At 40.3% G+C, this 19,286-nt stretch overlaps 3 protein-coding genes across 3 annotated transcripts; 1 reads left to right on the top strand and 2 right to left on the bottom strand.

Moving 5' to 3' along the window:
* Positions 1-421: 421 nt before the first annotated feature.
* On the bottom strand, positions 422-906 carry LOC120533337 (histone H3). The gene has a single exon (XM_039760190.1). It carries the CDS (start codon positions 855-857, stop codon positions 447-449), a length of 411 nt encoding a protein of 136 aa, XP_039616124.1. The 5' UTR covers positions 858-906; the 3' UTR covers positions 422-446.
* Positions 907-14,014: 13,108 nt separating this feature from the next.
* On the top strand, positions 14,015-14,510 carry LOC120533335 (histone H3). Its single transcript, XM_039760188.1, has one exon. It carries the CDS (start codon positions 14,048-14,050, stop codon positions 14,456-14,458), a length of 411 nt encoding a protein of 136 aa, XP_039616122.1. The 5' UTR covers positions 14,015-14,047; the 3' UTR covers positions 14,459-14,510.
* A 1,935-nt stretch (positions 14,511-16,445) lies between these two features.
* LOC120533331 (histone H1-like) lies at positions 16,446-17,111 on the bottom strand. Its single transcript, XM_039760182.1, has one exon. It carries the CDS (start codon positions 17,085-17,087, stop codon positions 16,494-16,496), a length of 594 nt encoding a protein of 197 aa, XP_039616116.1. The 5' UTR covers positions 17,088-17,111; the 3' UTR covers positions 16,446-16,493.
* Positions 17,112-19,286: the final 2,175 nt, after the last annotated feature.

Here is a 19,286-nt window from a genome sequence, read left to right as displayed (position 1 = left end):
CGGGCTTTACGTTTTAATGAGCGGTAAACGGCAAAATATTTCACTCAACTAAAAATTCGTCAGTAAACTCCCTTCTACATAATCCTGCTAGTGGTAGAGTTAACGTCTCGTGATTCTTTGAAAACTCTCCTACAGCTATGCCTTATCTGGCATGGACTGCAGCTACATCGCTGGGCTTCAAATTTGCACCGCCTTAATGGCGCCGTTGTGTCACAGCGCGTCTGCTTATTTCAGTACGTGAGCGCGGAGTGTTAATGCATTCTACGCCTTTTGCGTGAACCTTGCTACCGTATCTTACAGAAATAACGTTTTTCGAGATTTTTTGAAACGTGGTAATGCGGAGCAAACCTCGAGTCCACTTAGTAGGATTTTATCTCTTACATGGGATTGTTGTGGCTCTGAAAAGAGCCTTTAACTCCCTATCTCGCTCTCAATAATTCTGTGACTTAGGCGCGTTCCCCACGGATACGGCGAGCCAACTGGATATCCTTGGGCATGATGGTCACTCTCTTAGCGTGGATGGCACACAAGTTGGTGTCTTCGAACAGACCGACCAAGTAAGCCTCGCTGGCTTCCTGCAGAGCCATGACAGCGGAGCTCTGGAAACGGAGATCGGTCTTGAAATCCTGAGCGATCTCTCTCACCAGCCTCTGGAAAGGCAGCTTGCGGATAAGCAGTTCAGTGGATTTCTGGTAGCGACGAATCTCTCGCAGAGCTACAGTGCCGGGCCTGTACCGGTGAGGCTTCTTCACCCCACCGGTGGCGGGGGCGCTCTTTCGGGCCGCTTTAGTGGCGAGCTGCTTTCGAGGAGCTTTGCCGCCGGTGGATTTGCGCGCTGTTTGCTTCGTTCTTGCCATGTCACTGACTTAAGAAAAACTACTAGCTGCACAAAACTAAACAAATGATCAAGAAAATACGCACGAGGAGCCTTATATTGAAGTTTTACTCTTTTCTGATTGGGTAAAAGGAAAGGGGGGCAGGCAATGACGATTGTAGCCTCGACTTAGAATTCGTGCTCGACGCGCAATTTGAAATCTGTCTTTGTTTCAGTACCCTTGCCCTCTAACGCTTACTGCCGCCAACTATTCACAGAAAGGCGCCGTGTTCAACACCATTTACTCTCCTATATTACGGTTTTCTTTTTTTTTTTCGCGAACTCAAATCAGTATGGGCTCCCAACATTTCCGTATACATTTTGTTGCGGGTGCAAACCAATCGAGCAGGTTTCTTAAATTGCAAGAAAAACTATGTTTTCTCTTTCCTTCCTTTGCACATGAAAAAGAGTGTCTGACACTATTTCCCCCGTAAATTTCGAGACCATGAAAAACATATATTTATTTTCATAACGTTTAACTAGGACAGCTGGAACTTATTCAAGCAGTCATCAGACACGAAGCTGGAACAACACCTGGACAGGACACCTGTCCATCATAAGGCAAACACGCGCACACATTAGGGAACATTTACCATCACCACTTAACTTAGCTACATATAGCAAAGGAGGGTTGTATCTGTCATAAGTTCAGGACTTGTAGTGTTCACTCCGTGTCAGTCAGGACACTGGTAAATAATACAGAGAATTCCACACAGCAGCTGAGAATGAAATTATGAGTTATTTTTTTCGAAGATACACATATTTGAATAGGTGTGTGATGTGGTCAATGAAAAATCGGGAGTGGTCTCACCTAGACATTCTCGTATAGTCAGATATGGGGATGGATATTTGAGGATTAAACCGCAAGACAATGATTATATGTTTATATTATGTACCATCCACAACAAATCAAATTAATAAATTATTAAGGTTTTTTTCCCAGACCAAACTGAATACCCAGGTAATCTCTTAGATTTTGTAAGTATGCAGGCTACAAAAGTTTGATTTATAAAACCCAGAAATTGGATTTCATCAGATAAATAACAACAAAGCTCATTTTGAGGTTCAGAAGAATCAATAATTAAAATAATAAACATAAGCATACCATGCCTGATGCTTAGTTCAAATTTTTTGCAAAGTTTGTAAATTGTATGCCATAAATCATATTTGCATTTTTTCAACAATGTTTAGCTTGAAGACATGACTTGTTAATGACCACACAACTAATTATTTTCTGGTTTTTTGGTTACAGACATATAAACATGGCCAGGCAAAGTGTGTAACATTTCATTGTCTATCAGGTATGACTTGCTAAAACATTTTATGCCATAACATATCCACTATGGCCGTAAATGCCAGTATCCCTGTGTATATGCAGATTCTCCTTGTACATTCAGAAGCTGGAAGAACCTTTTGAGTCACACATATCAGACACATAGGAAGGTAGTAACAGCTATGTTCTCATGTCAGACATGTGGATTTGAGGAACTTTCAACTGAAAAGGAATACTTTATTCATGTAAATCAACATCTTAGTCAATATGAAACCATGACTTACTGTTAACATAACATACATAACATAACTTAAGTAAACATAACTTACTTCTAACTTGTATGTTAGAAGTTTGTATGTTTCAGTCAAACATACGTGGTACATTTAACTCACATAAAAATCAGAAACATAATCCACACACTCTAAAAGATTTTAAGGCAGGTGTCGTTAAACTCTCTGAAGAGTCTAACAAATCTGGTAGTCATGTAGATGAAAGGCCCTCATCTTTAGCTGAAGTAAGTTTAATAACCCATTAGTTTGAAATGTAGATGCAAATCTTTATACTAATTGTATTCTGTGTTATACGTCTTGTTATATCTTTTCTTCTTACCTTCAGATCAACCAGGTGTTCATGCATATAACAATTGTACCACTGATATCAAAATTCATTAGACAACTGGACAGATACACCAATAGCCTGATGAAGGTTTTCTGTGTCAAAGGAGTATCTGCAAGACTAAAAATCCATGCCATAATGGCACCGGCAGCTACAGTAAGCGTGCTTTTATGTAGTATTTGTTTGAGTCAAGCAATAAGCTTTTGAAGTTCTTGGAATGAATTAGGAGGAGAGAGAGAGAAAAAAGTCCAATCTCCTTTTCTAAAAGTTAAACAGATTTGCAGGCCTACCCTTATTTTCATGTAGCAAATATGTATATGTTTTTATGAATTTATATTACCCAATATTCATATTGTGATTCCGTAGATGTTTTATTGATCTTTGCATTAAAGCAACTTAATACACACAAAGGACAAACAATTTTTCTCATGCAAAATTTAACATGCAATCAGAAATTGTATATTGTATTTGAGATTATATGACTATATCAAAGTCATTAGGATAACATAGTGACAAATATGTCTTGGGTGTGGATCCGCCAAGTACAGCCATGGGTAATATAAACTAAAAAAATTACTTCATTGATTTAACTTTAAATTCAGTATTAGTTTGACTAATTAAAATATATCTGTACATTGACAAATATAACTTTATTTGGGATCTTTTTGATATGCTTGTTTCAGAGTGAAGACATAAACATTAAACGGGACTGTGGTGTAGCGGGTCCACAGCTCATTGTGCAAAGGCCATTCGTTTTAAATAAATGATCGTGGCTTAGTGAGGGGACGTTGGGCCATAGTGGGCCGTGGGACGATCCGTAGGGTGTGGGCGTTTCTCACCTAGTGCACAGGTGAGGAACTGCCCACATTCATGATTGTCCCGCGGCTAATGCTGCAGCTGCTGTGGCCCTCGTCATTTTAAAAAGAAGCGCGAGTCGGTTTTAGAGAGAGAGAGAAAGAAACGATCGGGGGGAGAAAGGAAACGATCGGAGAGAAAAAGGAAAGAGGACGGAGGTTACAGGGAGCGAGGAAGCAGGCGGTGTGTGCGTGTGGAGAGTGCGCGTTCGAGGGCAGCTGTATGGAAGCTGGGTGTTAGGCCAACACCCAGACGTTTGAGTTGAGGTTGCTCCCGCTGAGTGACCAGGTAGCGGGAGTGCCTAGAGGAAAGCGACGAGCCGCAGAAGGCCGTGGAAAGGCAGCGGAAGTCGGGAGGCTTGGTGGTGGAGTCCCCAATATGAGCGACCTGGCTATTGGGGTAATCAAGTCTCGGGGACTGGGATGAGTGCCATACCGGAGCCAGGGATCGGGAGGTCTCCAGTCTCATGCGTGTGATGTAGGAGGGCAGCTGCAGAGAGCGTCTTGCCTGCTGCTTGGCCCAAACGGGATTAGCAGGTGAGACGCTAACAGAAAATAGGCACCGGATTGTGTTCTTGTTTTTAAGACTGCTTCCTAGAGAAGATTTTAACCTCGGGTTTTTTAAGGATTGTGTTTTTTTTCTAGTGTTTTATCCTCCACGTTCTTTTAATGGATTATTTATTTATTGAAGATCTGCACTATTTCTTGGAACACTGTTTTGTTTTGTTGACTGCTTTTAATAAAAGCACTATTGCACTTTTTGTATACCACCCCTTGCTCAATTGTTTATTTGCCTCCATTGACTAGCTCACTTGGTTACATTATCGACGGTGTTGGGTTCAAGGGTTCCCAACAGCAAAGGGAGTGTGGAGCCAGAACCTACATCGTCACATTTGGTGGCAGCGGTGGGATATCCCCAGCGGTGGGATATCCCCAGCGGTGGGATATCCCCAGCGGTGGGATGAGCTAGCAGTGGAGGCCAGAAGAGGAGACAGAGCAGCAAGTGGGATTGGTAACTGACTTTGAAGAACCCACGTACCCAAGCCGGAGGAGGACATTTTTAAGGACTGAGCTTTTTAAGTACATTTATTTATTGCTGGTTTTTATTTGTCTTTTAAAGTTCTTATTCTTTTAATGTCCTGTTTTTATGAAGGGGGCTTGGGTTTGTTTTATTGTGGGGAATTGTTTTAGTGCTTTTATTGTTTTAGTGCAGTGTAGAGTGGCCGAGCTGTGGACCTGAGCTCCAGTTGCATTGGGTTGGCAGTGGAGTGGAGCCTTCCCATGCAACTGGAGTTTTATGGGGGGTGGAATGTGGTGTTATGGGTCCACAGCTCGTTGAGTAAAGGCCATTTTTAAATAAATAATCAATGTGCTCGCGGCTTAGTGAGGGGACGTTGGGCCATAGTGGGCCGTGGGACGATCCGTAGGGTGTGGGCGTTTCTCACCTAGTGCACAGGTGAGGAACTGCCCACATTCATGATTGTCCCGCGGCTAATGCTGCAGCTGCTGTGGCCCTCGTCATTTTAAAAAGAAGCGCGAGTCGGTTTTAGGAGAAGAAGAAGAAAGAAACGTTCGGGGAGAGAGAATCGATCGGAGAAAAAAGAAACGTTCGGGAAGAGAAAGAAACGATCGGAGAGAGAAAGGAAAGGAGAGGACGGAGGTTACCGGGAGCAGGAGAGGAAGCAGGTCGGTGAGAGGGAGAGAGCCGCGAGGAGCGAGCGGACGGCGAGCGAATGAGCCGTGGACAGCTGCATGGAAGCTGGGTGTTAGGCCGACACCCACGTGTTTGTGTAGATGTCGCTCCCGCTGAGCGAGCAGGTAGCGGGAGTGACCAAGGTGAAAGCGACGAGCCGCAGAAGGCCGCAGAAAGGCAGCGGAAGTCGGGAGGCTTGGAGTGGCAGTCCTTGGTGTGAGCGTCCTGGAGACCAAGGAGTCCAAGTCTCGAGGCTGGGATGAGAGCCAAACCGAAGCCAGGGATCGGGAGGTCTCCAGTCTTGCGTGTGTTTGAGGAGGGCAGCTGCAGAGAGCGTCTTGCCTGCTGCTAAGCCCGTACGGGATAAGCAGGTGAGACGCATACAGAATAGGCACCGGATTGTGTTAGTGTTTTAAAGACTGCTTCCAGGAGAAGATTTTAACCTCTCGTTTTTAAGGATTGTTTTTTTTTCTATTTATTGGTTTTACCCCACGTTCGTTTTATGGATTATTTATTTAATGAATTTGAAGAACTGCACTATTTATGAACACTGTTTTTGTTGACTGTTTTAATAAAAGCACTTTTGTACTTTCAACCATCCCCTTGCTCAGATGCTCAATTTGCCTCCATTGACTGGCTCACTCGGTTTCATTATCGACGGTGTTGGGTTCAAGGGTTCCCAAACATCAAAGGGAGTGTGGAGCCTGAACCCACATCGTCACAGGGACCATGTCCTGAGGAGCTTAAGTGTCTACCTCAATGAAGACGTGGAGACTCTTGTCAAAGAATACATGGTAAGTGTATGTCTGCCTGCTCTCTTTACATTACATGTAAGTTATGCATATACATGTATTTACATTATTTTAATTGTCTTAGACTTCAAAGTTTAGCTTTGCCCATGTGTGTAGTGTGTTCTGAAAGACTAAAAATGCAGCATTAATTTGGAGTTTGATCATACAAGTTAAATGAGATGCTTGTCAGCTGTAAATGTATAAAATGGTTACACAACTCATTCTTCTTTGCTTATCTTAAAGGACTGTGCAGATGGTGAGTCAGGGATTACACAAACAACAGTGGGCTTCTATATCATTCGTGCAGTGGGTGCCGGTCCTGAAAAGGAGCCTGCAGATGTTGGCATTGCACTTGAAGGCTTGGAGGTTCTACAAAACCTACGCAGTGTCACCTTTGGATGTGTGATGCTTTTTGGACTGATTTACACACTTAACTTAAACTATCCTAAGGACCTGAAGTGCACCTTTGAAGTATTTCAGCAAATCTTGGTGGAAATGGACACAACCAAGCTTTCATCAAAAGTCCAGGCACTGTAAATTAGCATGCTCCTTTGATTGAGAGCAATAGGTCTGACACACTGATATTTATTTTTGTGTATAAAAGTAGATTGACTTGCTGCAAATGTTCTTAGTTTCACATAACTTTGTTCATGTGTTCATCACAATGTCATCAGCAAACATCATAGTCCATGGGAACTTCTGTCTAATCTCATCTGTCAACCTATCCATCACCATTGCAAATAAGAATAGGTTCAGAGCCGATCCCTGATGTAATCCTACCTCCATGTTAAATACACCTGTCATTCCTACTGCAATTCCTACCACTGTCACACTTACCTTGTACATATCCTATACAAATGTTTGCTGATGACATTGTGATCTGTAGCGATAGTAGGGAGCAGGTTGAGGAGTCCCTGGAGAGGTGGAGATATGATCTAGAGGGGAGAGGAATGAAGGTCAGTAGGACCAAGACAGAACACATGTGTGTAAATGAGAGGGAGGTCAATGGAATGGTGAGGATACAAGGAGTAGAGTTGGTAAAGGTGAAGAAGGTTAAATTCTTGGGATCAACAGTAAAAAGTAATAGGGATTGAGAGAGGTAAAAAAGACAGTGCAGACAAGGTGGAAAGGGTGGAGAAAAGTGTCAGGAGTGATTTGTGACAGATGGGTATCAGCAAGAGTGAAAGGGAAGGTCTACAGGCCAGAAGTGAAACCAGCTATTTTATATGGGTTGGATACGGTGGCACTGATCAGAAAGCAGGAGACAGAGCTGGAGGTGGTAGAGTTATAGATGCTAAGATTTGCATTGGGTGTGACGAGGATAGATAGTATTAGAAATGATAGTATTAGAAATCAGAGGGTCAGCTCAGGTTGGACGGTTAGGAGACAAAGTCAGAGAAGTGAGATTGCATTGGTTTAGACATGTGCAGAGGAGAGATGCTGAGTATATTGGGAGAATAATGTTAAGGGTAGAGCTGCCAGGGAAGAGGAAAAGAGGAAGGCCTAAGAAGAGGTTTATGGATGTGGTGAGAAAGGACATGTACTGTAGGTGGTGGGTGTAACAGAACAAGATGAAGAAGACAGAAAGATATGGAACAAGATGATCTGCTGTGGCAACCCCTAACATGAGCAGCTGAAAAAAGAAGAAGATACAAAGTATAGGGGAAGTATTAGAATCCTCCAAAAATTCCATTTCGAGGTTTTGATGAATCTTTACGTTTTAGAGTCAGAAAATACCATATTTGGAATTATGTCTGTGTCTGTCTGTGTGTGTCTGTGTAAACATAATTACTTGAGTAAGTTTTCACTTTAGTCAACCAAATTTTGCATACCATTATTAGGTTAAAAACATAGATTTCTATCAACTTTTGTTCTATTTCCATCAACCAGAAGTGGTACTTTACCTTTTATTCATGCTGTAAAGGACACATGATGCTTCAGCAGGGCTTGAATCACAGCGTTTGCATGACCTTTATTTTGATAAGTTTTTGAATGTCTGTAGTTGACATAATTATTTGTGCAGTTATTTTATTCCAGGAAAAGAGAAGGAAAATGAGACATATGGGATTAACAAACAAAATCCTTGATGAAAAGTGAACTGGGTATTCATTTCTCTGTGTTATATGTAAAACAAAAGTTATGAATGTTTGTTAAGTTATTTACATGCTTATTATTTTGTACTTTGCATTTATAGCTCTTGTGAATTTGTGAAACAAGGTCACAGGAACAGTAGTAAAAATTCATAAACCATGAGTCTGAGAGATGACCATCATTCAGCCGGAGTCGCTATGCAGCTGTAGAGTCCGATTTATTCAACCTTATTTTTATAATAATTGTTCAGTATATTATTCATTTGATTTGTTGTTGATGGTACACTGTAAACCCTGCAGTCCAATAACTTAAGTCTCTTAAGTTGTGTAAACTTAAATATTTCTTAAAAGTTCCATTAACTTAAAAATGTAATGTTGTTCTAACTGGCAATATAATTTGGAGCTTTGTAAACTTAATTTATTTTATGATGTACAACTTAGTTTTGGATTAAGTATATAATTTGGAGTTTTGTAAACGTAATTTATTTTATGATGTACAACTTAGTTTTGGATTAAATACCTAATACTCAGAATTATAAAGTCACTTTCATTGTGAATTCTCGAGTTATGACGTTAATGTGTCTGCATTATTATGTCTGTTCTATGCGCCTCCACGAGTGCAACATGGGAAAGAAAGACGGAAAAACGCTGAGCAAGTACTTATCGCAAATAATATATAATATAAACTAAAAAATAAACATAGTCTTGTTAGTTTGTTGATATGTATGAGTCCAGTGTGTAAAGCTGAATTTATGTGTCTTTATCCAACGACCTTGTTGTTGCAATAGCCCTGTGTTATTTCTGTGGTAGAAAAAAAAAAACTGAAGAAGTGTGGATGAACAGCCAACAAACTCCGCAAATTTTTGGCTCTTGCTAAATTACTCTGTCATTTTAATGGTATCACGTAAATTACGTAATAATGCTAATGCAACTAGTAGTTCAAAGTTTCTTTATGGTTATCGATAAGTGGTTTATTACCAGCAACACATGGTGACTTTCAAAGGGTGGTACTTAATGACGTGAATTAGATGTTAGTGGTGAGGTGGTGTGGTGTCGTTCTTGAAAGCTCGTTGATTTTCTTTTTTTCCTCCACTTTTTCTAAATACTTGTTGGAGGAACGTGCATTCAGTCCGATGCGAACTGAAGTGGATCCTGTTAACCGCTTATGTATTTTTAAGATCTGAAATGAAGGTGTGACTATTACAGCAGTAATCATATTTAAAGGTATGGATTAAATGCTGTACTGAGGTAATTTCAATATTTTATGTATTTCAGTGAGGTGCAGTTGAAAACATTGCAAGAACTGTTTTAAAAATCATTAAAACAGAATCAACTTGTGTTCAGCTGAGTCACAGAGCTGCCAGTGCTTCTGTGAACAGGTTTGATAATTTGATTACATTGATACATTTTAAAAGTAACTGTAAATTTCAAAATCAGAGTCTTTGTTTAATTTTGTCAATTTTTAATGTCATAACAAAAGCGTACACTCAAAAATAATCTTTTTAAATATGTTTCAGGCAGTGGTATCTAGAATGGCTTGGGAGTGTAAGATGTTTCCACATGTTTTGAGCTCCAGAACCCAATTATTTAAACATTATAGACTGGAGCACAGTCATTTTTCAAGAGTTAGTCCACTACCATGCCTGTATGATAATTGGATGTGCACATTTCAGACACTAAATGCTTTGAAAACTCATTTGTTAAGATATCATGAACACAGCAGTTACACACACAATGAGCGTGCAGTATTCAGCTGTCCTTGGTGCACATTTCAGCAACCTTTTACTGAATCTGCATTACTCTGTCACAACAGAAGACATTACAAAAACCATGAAACAGTGGTATGTCCATACAGAGACTGTAGCTATAGTACAAATGTGTAGTCTTCGTTTAATTCTCATAAGAGTAGAGTACATCAACATAACCTTGCATCAGATATCTGCAGTGGCATCATCAGCATTTCAAAGCTAAAGAAGACTGAGAGAAATCGATCTCTGATTGGCAGGATGATGCAGACCACATTTACCCTGAGATGCCAGACCATCATCCAATCCAGCCCACCAGTGAAAGAGATCCTGGACCTCATGCCTGCTCTGCACATAGAGTCTGCGGTAAAATGGTTTATCTGTTGTTTCAATAATGCTCCAGTGCTTATGTCCCATTTAATATTTATATTGAATTGATATGTACTGATGTTCTGTTACTGTTTACTTAGGTGTATGCAGAATTGCAGCAGATCACAAACCAGAATCTGCACAACATATTCTATACAGAGCTTGATTGTCACATCCCATGCTTGATGACCTTGTTTAGGCAGAAGGTATCCAAAACTGGAAAGATTGCAGATTCTTTGGCTGGTATTTTGAAAGTCCATGACGAACAGGTACTACACTGCCTATTTCAAAGTTACAGAAGTGAAATATGAGCTTTTTAATTAGCAAACTTGCATGTGTGTTATTAGTTACTGTTGTGGAATGCTGTTCCGGTATGTATCTTATTTTGAGTAAAGTGCTAAATCATTGTCTACTTGTCTTTTTACAGAATATCACTACATGTGTATTTCATGGCCCACATAATGCTTAGGATGTTTCGGGGTTAGGACATTGATCACACCTTAATTTGCTGCTGCTAAGGGGGTGATATTGTTTGGATCACAAGGCAGGGTTTGATGTTTGGTTTAGTCACCATATTTTGGACACAGTTTGAATGAAAAACTAAGAAAGGCTAATTCTTGGTGTTTATTTTATGAACTTAATTTATACAACAAAATGCAATTTTGTCTACAATTCTGTTCTCTTTAGAAATTACATGACATACAAAGAAAATGTACAACTGTTCTCCATGTACTTCCTGTGTTTCTGCGAGAGGATTGGTCAGGATTTTTGAGAACATGCAAGGCTGGTTATAATCTTATACCACACATTTTAGACTTTAAACTTCCTGCTTGTGATTGTGTATTCTTTTAAGTTATTGATAGTGAAAGAGCTGTGTTTCCATTTCTTTCAGGATATTGATGAGGCAAAGCTTGTGAATGCACCTCTGGCCCTTATTACAGTGAACAGGGACAACAACAGCCATTCAGTTCACTACCAACCTGAAGAATTCTTGGTTGTTATTGAAAGTGAAATTGTAATTACCCTTCGCAGGTTTGTGGATGCCCTTGTGGTAATGTTCAGTCTCATACATCTTACTGTAGTTATCCCAAAGGACTGAGAAACACTTTTGAATTCTTTCAAAAGATTTTGCTTAGTTTGGAAGATGCCAAACTGTCACCCAGACTGCAGACTCTCAAGAATGATTTGATGATAAATACCTAGTAACTGATCTGAGACAATGTAAACAATATTGATGTCTAGCCTTTAGAGCAGCATTTCTCAACCTTTAAGTATTTGCGACCTGAGTTTTCATAACAGTTTTAATCGCGCCCCCACTAACGTTATTTTGAAATGTAGATGCATATTTTATTATACAAACTTTTATTGACATTTATCTAACTCTATATTTATTGTTCTAGTATCAGAATGTAGTTTAAGTTAGTTTGTTTTAGTTTCAACAGATGTTCTTTTCATATTTTTGATTCTTGTTTTCTTTTTTTCACATCTTCGTGCTGCCCTTTTTGTTACTTCACACCCCCGTAGGCGGGCCGCCCCACAGGTTTAGAACCACTGCTTTAGAGAATTGTATTGAAAAATTGCACTTTTGGAAATTAGTTTTATATGTAATATACTGAGTCACAATAGTTGTTAAATGTTGCCTGTTTCACTCTGTCTCGCCACAAATGTTGTACACATATTGAATTGTCCTTCAGTCTGAAAATTGTTAGAATCTGTAGCATAATGGCACAAAACACTAAAATCCTGTAAACCAGAGCATTTGATCTGACACAGAAAGGTAGCCATAAAAAGTAGAAAAGGTTAAAATTTAAAGAAGGTTATGTTATTTTATGTAACCTGTTGTACTATGTCTGTGTATGTTTTGTATTTTTATTATAGCATTTTATTAATATTGTGGTAAATGTTCAAATAAAACTTTTGAATGACAACAGTACATGCCTGAGTTTTATTTAATTAAAGGTGTAATTACAACTAATAAATTTTGTCTTTAGATTACTCGAAATAGGCAATGCTTTTAACTTATAATTTTTAAGTTACAAATTCTTAAATTTGATCTGAGAATAACATTTTTAATTATTATTACATATTACTAAAATATTTGACTATAAATATGCAGTAATTTAATTTGCTTGAGTTAAATATTACAAGTCACTTACTCAAAAAAATAGGTTTGTAAAAATTAACATTTTAAGTTAATTAACTTAATTTTTTTGGTGGCAACTTATTGCCTAATTTTTTTAAGTTTTACTAACTTTTTCGTTTTTACAGTATACATAATATAAAAAATATAATCATTGTCTTGCGGTTTACTCCTGCAATATGAATATACAAGGACAATCTGCATATACACAGGGATACCGGCATTTACGGCCATAGTGGATATGTTATAGCATAAAATGTTTTGGCAAGTCATACCTGGTAGACAAAGAAATGTTACACAATTTGCATGGCCACATTTATATATCTGTAACAAAAAAAAAAACAGAAAAGAATTAGTTGTGTGGTCATTAACAAGTCATGTCTTCAAGCTAAACTTTATTGAAAAAATGCAAATATGATTAATGGTATACAATTTACAAACTTTGCAATAATTTCAACTAAGCATCAGGCATGTAATGCTTATGTTTATTATTTTAATTATTAATTCTTCTGAACCTCAAAATGAGCATCGTTGTTATTTATCTGATGAAATCAAATTTCTGGGTTTTATAAATCAAACTTTTGTAGCCTGCATACTTACAAAATCTAAGAGATTACCTGGGTATTCAGTTTGGTCTGGGAAAAAAAAAACAAAAAAACAACTTAATAATTTATTAATTTGATTTGTTGTTGATGGTACATAATATAAAAATATAATCATTGTCTTACGGTTTACTCCTCAAATATCCATTCCCATATCTGACTATACGAGAATGTCTAGGTGAGACCACTCCCGATTTTTCATTGACCACATCACACACCTATTCAAATACGTGTATCTTCGAAAAAAAATAACTCCATAATTTCATTCTCAGCTGCTGTGTGGAATTCTCTGTATTATTTACCAGTTTCCTGACTGACACTCCGGAGTGAACACTACAAGTCCTGAACTTATGACAGATACAACCCTCCTTTGCTATATGTAGCTAAGTTAAGTGGTGATGGTAAATGTTCCCTAATGTGTGCGCGTGTTTGCCTTATGATGGACAGGTGTTGCTCCAGCCTCGTGTCCAATAACTGCCTGAATAAGTTCCAGCTGTCTTAGTTAAACGTTATGAAAATAAATATATGTTCTTCATGTTCTCGAAATTTACAGGGGAAATAGTGTCAGACACTCTTTTTCATGTGCAAAGGAATAAAAGGGAAAGCATACTTTTTCTTGTAATTTAAGAAACCTGCTCGATTGGTTTGCACCCGTAACAAAATCTATACGGAAATGTTGGGAGCCCATACCGATTTGAGTTCGCGAAAAAAAAAAAAGAAAACCGTAATATAGGAAAGGAAATGGTGTTGAACACGGCGCCTTTCTGTGAATAGTTGGCGGCAGTAAACGTTAGACGGCAAGGGTACTGAAACAAAGACAGATTTCAAATTGCGCGTCGAGCACTTTGGGTGACCAATCGAAAGGCGACTTCTAGGTCGAGGCTACAATCGTCATTGTCCCCCTTTCCTTTTATCCAATCAGAAAAGAGTAAGACTTCAATATAAGGCTCCTCGTGCGTATGTTCTTGATCATTTGTTTAGTTGTGTCGTGAGTCAGTGACATGGCAAGAACGAAGCAAACAGCGCGCAAATCCACCGGCGGCAAAGCTCCTCGAAAGCAGCTCGCCACTAAAGCGGCCCGAAAGAGCGCCCCCGCCACCGGTGGGGTGAAGAAGCCTCACCGCTACAGGCCCGGCACTGTAGCTCTGCGAGAGATTCGTCGCTACCAGAAATCCACTGAACTGCTTATCCGAAAGCTGCCTTTCCAGAGGCTGGTGAGAGAGATCGCTCAGGATTTCAAGACCGATCTCCGTTTCCAGAGCTCCGCTGTCATGGCTCTGCAGGAAGCCAGCGAGGCTTACTTGGTCGGTCTGTTCGAAGACACCAACTTGTGTGCAATCCACGCTAAGAGAGTGACCATCATGCCCAAGGATATCCAGTTGGCTCGCCGTATCCGTGGGGAACGCGCCTAATCACAGAACTATTGAGAGCAAGATAGGGGGAAAAAGTTAAAGGCTCTTTTCAGAGCCACAACAATCTCTCATGTAAGAGATAAAATCCCGGGAAGTGTACTCGAGGTTTGCTCCGCATTACCACATGTTCTACTTTATGTAAAACGCTTATGTGCGCGGCAAGAATAATACGCTGAGGAACACCAAGTGTGCATTTGTCGCTTTAATGAGTCGCTCAAGAATGTGAACACGCCGACTAAATGTTGGTGCAAAACTGTAGGGAGAATTACTGCTGTTGCCCCTACTAGGGATGGGAAGATCGATACTCGAACTGCACTCATTTGGCATCGAGTACCATTCTAATAATCTCGAAAAACGTGATTTTTGTAAGGTACGGTATCAAGGTTCACGCAAAAAATGCATTAACACTCTCCGCACTCGCGTACTGAGATGAGCAGACGCGCTGTGACACAACGGCGCCATTAAGGCGGTGCAAATTTGAAGCCCAGCGATGTAGCTGCACTCCGTGCCAGATAAGGCAGAGTTGTAGGAGAGTTTTCAAAGAATTACGAGACGTTGTTTAGGTAACTCTACCACTAGTAGGATTATGTAGAAGGGAGTTGACTGACGAATTTTTAGTTGAGTGAAATATTTTACTGTTTATCACTCATTAAGGCGTATAAAACGTAAAGCCCGTTGTTAGCATATAGGAGGACACAATAGTGGAGCATCACTGTCCGAGCATTTTGTCACGGGTTCTGCCCGTTTTGTTTTTCTGCTGATTTAAAATGAATATACATAAATGTTAAATAGCTATTAAGTATATTGCATAGTGTTAAGACTGTCTAATTTGAAAATAACTTTCACTTATAGTTTTTCTTTCCGAAAAATACCTGCTTGAGTAAATGTTAAGATATTTTGCAAGTTTAGTGGATTTAAAAGTACTTTAATTACATTAGCAACATCATCTAGTGTAATAAAATATATACTTTCAGCTTAATTTTGTATTAAAATTGTTGTGCTCCTGTTTCTTTCCACATTTCAAAGACGTGCAGGTTAGGTGGATTGATGATAAATTGGCCCCTGGGGTTTGTGTGTTAACTCTGTGATGGCCTCTCACCCTGTCCAGGGATTTTTCCTGCCTTGCACATGCTGAGGCAAAATAGGATTAAGCGTAAAAATGTCAGCATTATTTTTTCTGAATACAAATTTGAAACTTAACTAAATGTAAAGCTAAAACGACAAGATCTTTCTTGATAAAACAGAAGAGCAGAATATAATAGAAAATACAAATACATGCGTGAAGTGATTGTTCAATACATGTAAAACGGGCAAATAACCTAATCTTTATGAAAATGTAAAAGTGAATATCTTTATTACATTTATATGTTCATGCTTTTCTACCCAGATCCTTCCTGCATGGAGTTTACATGTTATCCCTGTGGCTGAGTAAGGTTCTTGCCACAATCCAAATCTATGCAGGATAGGTGAACTGGCAAAGCTAAACTTGGCCATAGTTTGTTTGCCAGTAATGGATGGGCGACCGGTCATGGGTTTGCTCCCGCCTTGTACCATATGGCATTTGGGGATAGACTCCGGCACCCTCCCATAGCCCTGGTCTGGAGTGAGCAGGTTAGAAAATATGTCAATCTATTAATATATATAGAAATAAATTTGTCACGGTAACCTTTATACTGTGTTGATATGTTAATTTAAATAGACTGGCCCATTAATAGCCATTTTAAACACTATCAAACTTTGAAAACATTCCTATGCCTTTTCAAAAAATACTCCGTTATCAGTATCGGAAATCTGACACAAAATACTTGTATCAGTATCAATTTCAAAAGCAGTGAGGATTGCTTATCCCATAGTCCCTACTAGACGGGTGAGGGACAGTACCACCAAAAAAATGGGTTATGGAAGATCACAGAATGCAGCCCGTTTGCCCTGGGCCACACGCCTTTATTAGCGTCCACAAAAGAGATTTGCCCTTTTCGAACAGATGGGGGCTCTGAAAAGAGCCGTTTTTCTAAACTGTCGACACGTACACGATTCACTTCTTTTTCGGCGCTGCCTTCTTTACAGTCTTGGGCTTTGCCACCTTAGGCTTGGAAGCTTTGGCTTTCTTTGGACTCTTAGTCACCTTTTTGGGCTTTGCAGCCGGCTTCACTTTCTTGGGACTCTTGGTGGCTTTCTTGACTGCAGCGGGCTTCTTTGCCGTCTTTTTGGCCGCGACGGGCTTTTTCGCTGCAGGCTTCTTTACTTTTTTGGCGGCTGCGGTAGGTTTCTTGGCCGCTGGCTTCTTCTTCGGGGCCGCCTTTTTCTTACTCGCTTTCTCCTTTGCTTCTGCCTGCTTTTTATTGATCTTAAAGGACCCGGAGGCACCGGTACCTTTGGTCTGCAGCAGAGCCCCTTTGCTAACCAGGCTTTTTACGGCCAGTTTCAAGCGGGCGTTGTTCTTCTCCACATCGTAGCCGCCAGCAGCAAGAGCCTTCTTGAGGCCCGCTAAAGACAACCCGTGGCGCTCCTTTGAAGCCGATACAGCCTTCACGATCAAGTCAGACACGCTAGGACCGGTCTTCTTAGGCTTCGAACTCGTCTTCTTCTTCGGCGCCTTAGCCGGAGCAGCTGGAGCGGTTTCTGCCATTTCAAACAAGACACACTTCGAACTGATAACTGCAGATTTGAATGAGAAGCTGCGGCTCCCTCGCTCATATTGCAGTAGTGAGAACCGTATAGACTCAGCCAGCCCTCTGTTCTGTCCTAAGAGCCCTGAGAAGTGTGCTTACTTCCTTCACAGGATTGTGTTTGGGCAGCTGTGGAAGGAGAGCCTGGCAGCTGAGATCCAGACCTGCTTGTTACGGTGTCAGTTTGGTGAAGGAAAAAAAGCTCCGAGACTGGTACATTTGCAACTCTACACAAGGCGGTTTGCCTTTTTAGTTGCACACGAATAGATCGCCGCACTGAAGTGCAATATTTAACATCTCTTTTGCACCACACAGCGCTCAACATCTCTGCTGCGGCATCTGAGAACATAGCATGCAACGTCCCTGCTGCGCCACCTGACAATGAATTGTTTAAGACCCCAGCTGATGTGCCTTCTTCACCGGCTGCACGCTTGAAGAGAAGAACAGATCTGGGAAATTTCAAGGCGTTGGAAGTGGTCGCCGGGAACAGCGACTTCAAAGGGAGGGCCATGTTAAGGCGCTGACAAGATGTATCGGCCAGGGATGGATCAGATCACCCATAGTGTGAGCTCGCATTCCGTCGTGCAAATGATCCCATTCCCATTGGGGTCAATGCTCAGAGCCAAATTTGGACTTCATCTCCTAGAAGTGTAGAAGTATGCCACTCCTCAATAACGCAGTGGAGTGCAGCTTGAACTGCACTAACGTTTCAGGAGTTTATGTATAATTTAGGAATAGTCATTTGAATAACATGTGATACAATGCATTGTATCGCTCTTTTGAAGTACAGTAGAAGGGTGAAAAAGAAAGCAGTATGAAAATAACGTTTGTTTCATTTAAACACGTGTGGAATCTTGTCTGTGTCTTAGTACAGTATGACTTTGATGTATGCCTCTAAATCTGTATTTCTGGTCCTAGAAATTCTTTCACTCTGTCTGGCAGGCAGCAGCTTGTGAGACACAAAGCTTGTGTCTCTAACGTGGATGTAAGCAGCACTGGAGAACCAGAAAGAATGGCCCTGTCTCCTTTTCCCTTCTCCCAGTGACCCTTATATTATAAATATAATGTTGTGTCATCTGTAGTGATGTATGGGAAACCGTTTGGAGCTTAACATCAGCAAAACTAAAGAACTGTTTTTGACTTTCAAGACAAAAAAGAGTCTCTACGACCCCAGTCACTTTTCAGTGTACACTGCTACGAGTACTTGGGGCTCCACATTAGTGAGCGGCTGGACTGGTCTCATAACACAGAGGAACTATAACCAAGGAGATTGTGTACCTTTTGGGTCGAGTAGTGACACCATGTTCATATTATAAAACTCTGTAATGGGCAGTGTGGTGCCACAATGATTTCACTTCTACCTCACCATGAAAAGATCGAGGTTCACACCCTGTATGAAAGTTAGCATCCCCTCATTCAAATGACTATTCCAAAATTACACAATAACACGTGAATTTAGTCTGCTTAACTAGCATGCCTGTTCTGGCACCCATTTCCAGGTGTTGTTTTTGTCTTGTGCTCAAAGACAGCTGGAATAATCTCCAGCTACACTGTGATCTTGATCTGAATAAGTTGGTCAGAAAAATGGATGAATAGATAGATGGATGCAAAGGTAACTCTGTGATCGCTACTGAATTTTTCTACACTGTGCTGTGCTGGTAATACCACTTCTAGAAAGTCCCACCTAATCATTGAGCTGATTCATAAGGAAAGCTCAATTATGGGACATACTATTATGCCTTGGGGGTGGTAGAAGAAGTGAAAATCAAGACAAAACTGATGGCCATTTTGATCAATACAGCACATCCTTGCTGTTACATATAATTATAATACTTTCAGCCAACAATTCATTCAGCAGAATTTTGTGAAGAAAAGCTACTGGAGACCTTCGGACTTACAGGTTTAGTCTTTTACGATGCCTCACTGTGACTGCTCTTTCTTCTTTATCCAAGTCACAACTTCCCATCTTTTTTGTTATTCTCATGTGTAATGGGGTGGTGGAATGGCTTGTTGTCTGTTTACCTATAGCTGTCCACCTGCATTGCTTGAAATATGACTCGTTTATATCACATTGGCTGAATTTTTGTAGACAATCAAGAAATTTAGGCTTGAAAAGGCCCAGTTTGTATTCTCCCGATCTGCTTGCCAAAGAGCACACT

The sequence above is a fragment of the Polypterus senegalus genome, chromosome 8 (assembly GCF_016835505.1).
Source record: "Polypterus senegalus isolate Bchr_013 chromosome 8, ASM1683550v1, whole genome shotgun sequence".
NCBI classification, from domain to species: Eukaryota; Metazoa; Chordata; class Cladistia; order Polypteriformes; family Polypteridae; genus Polypterus; species Polypterus senegalus.
This window is presented reverse-complemented; position numbering and strand designations above follow the sequence as displayed.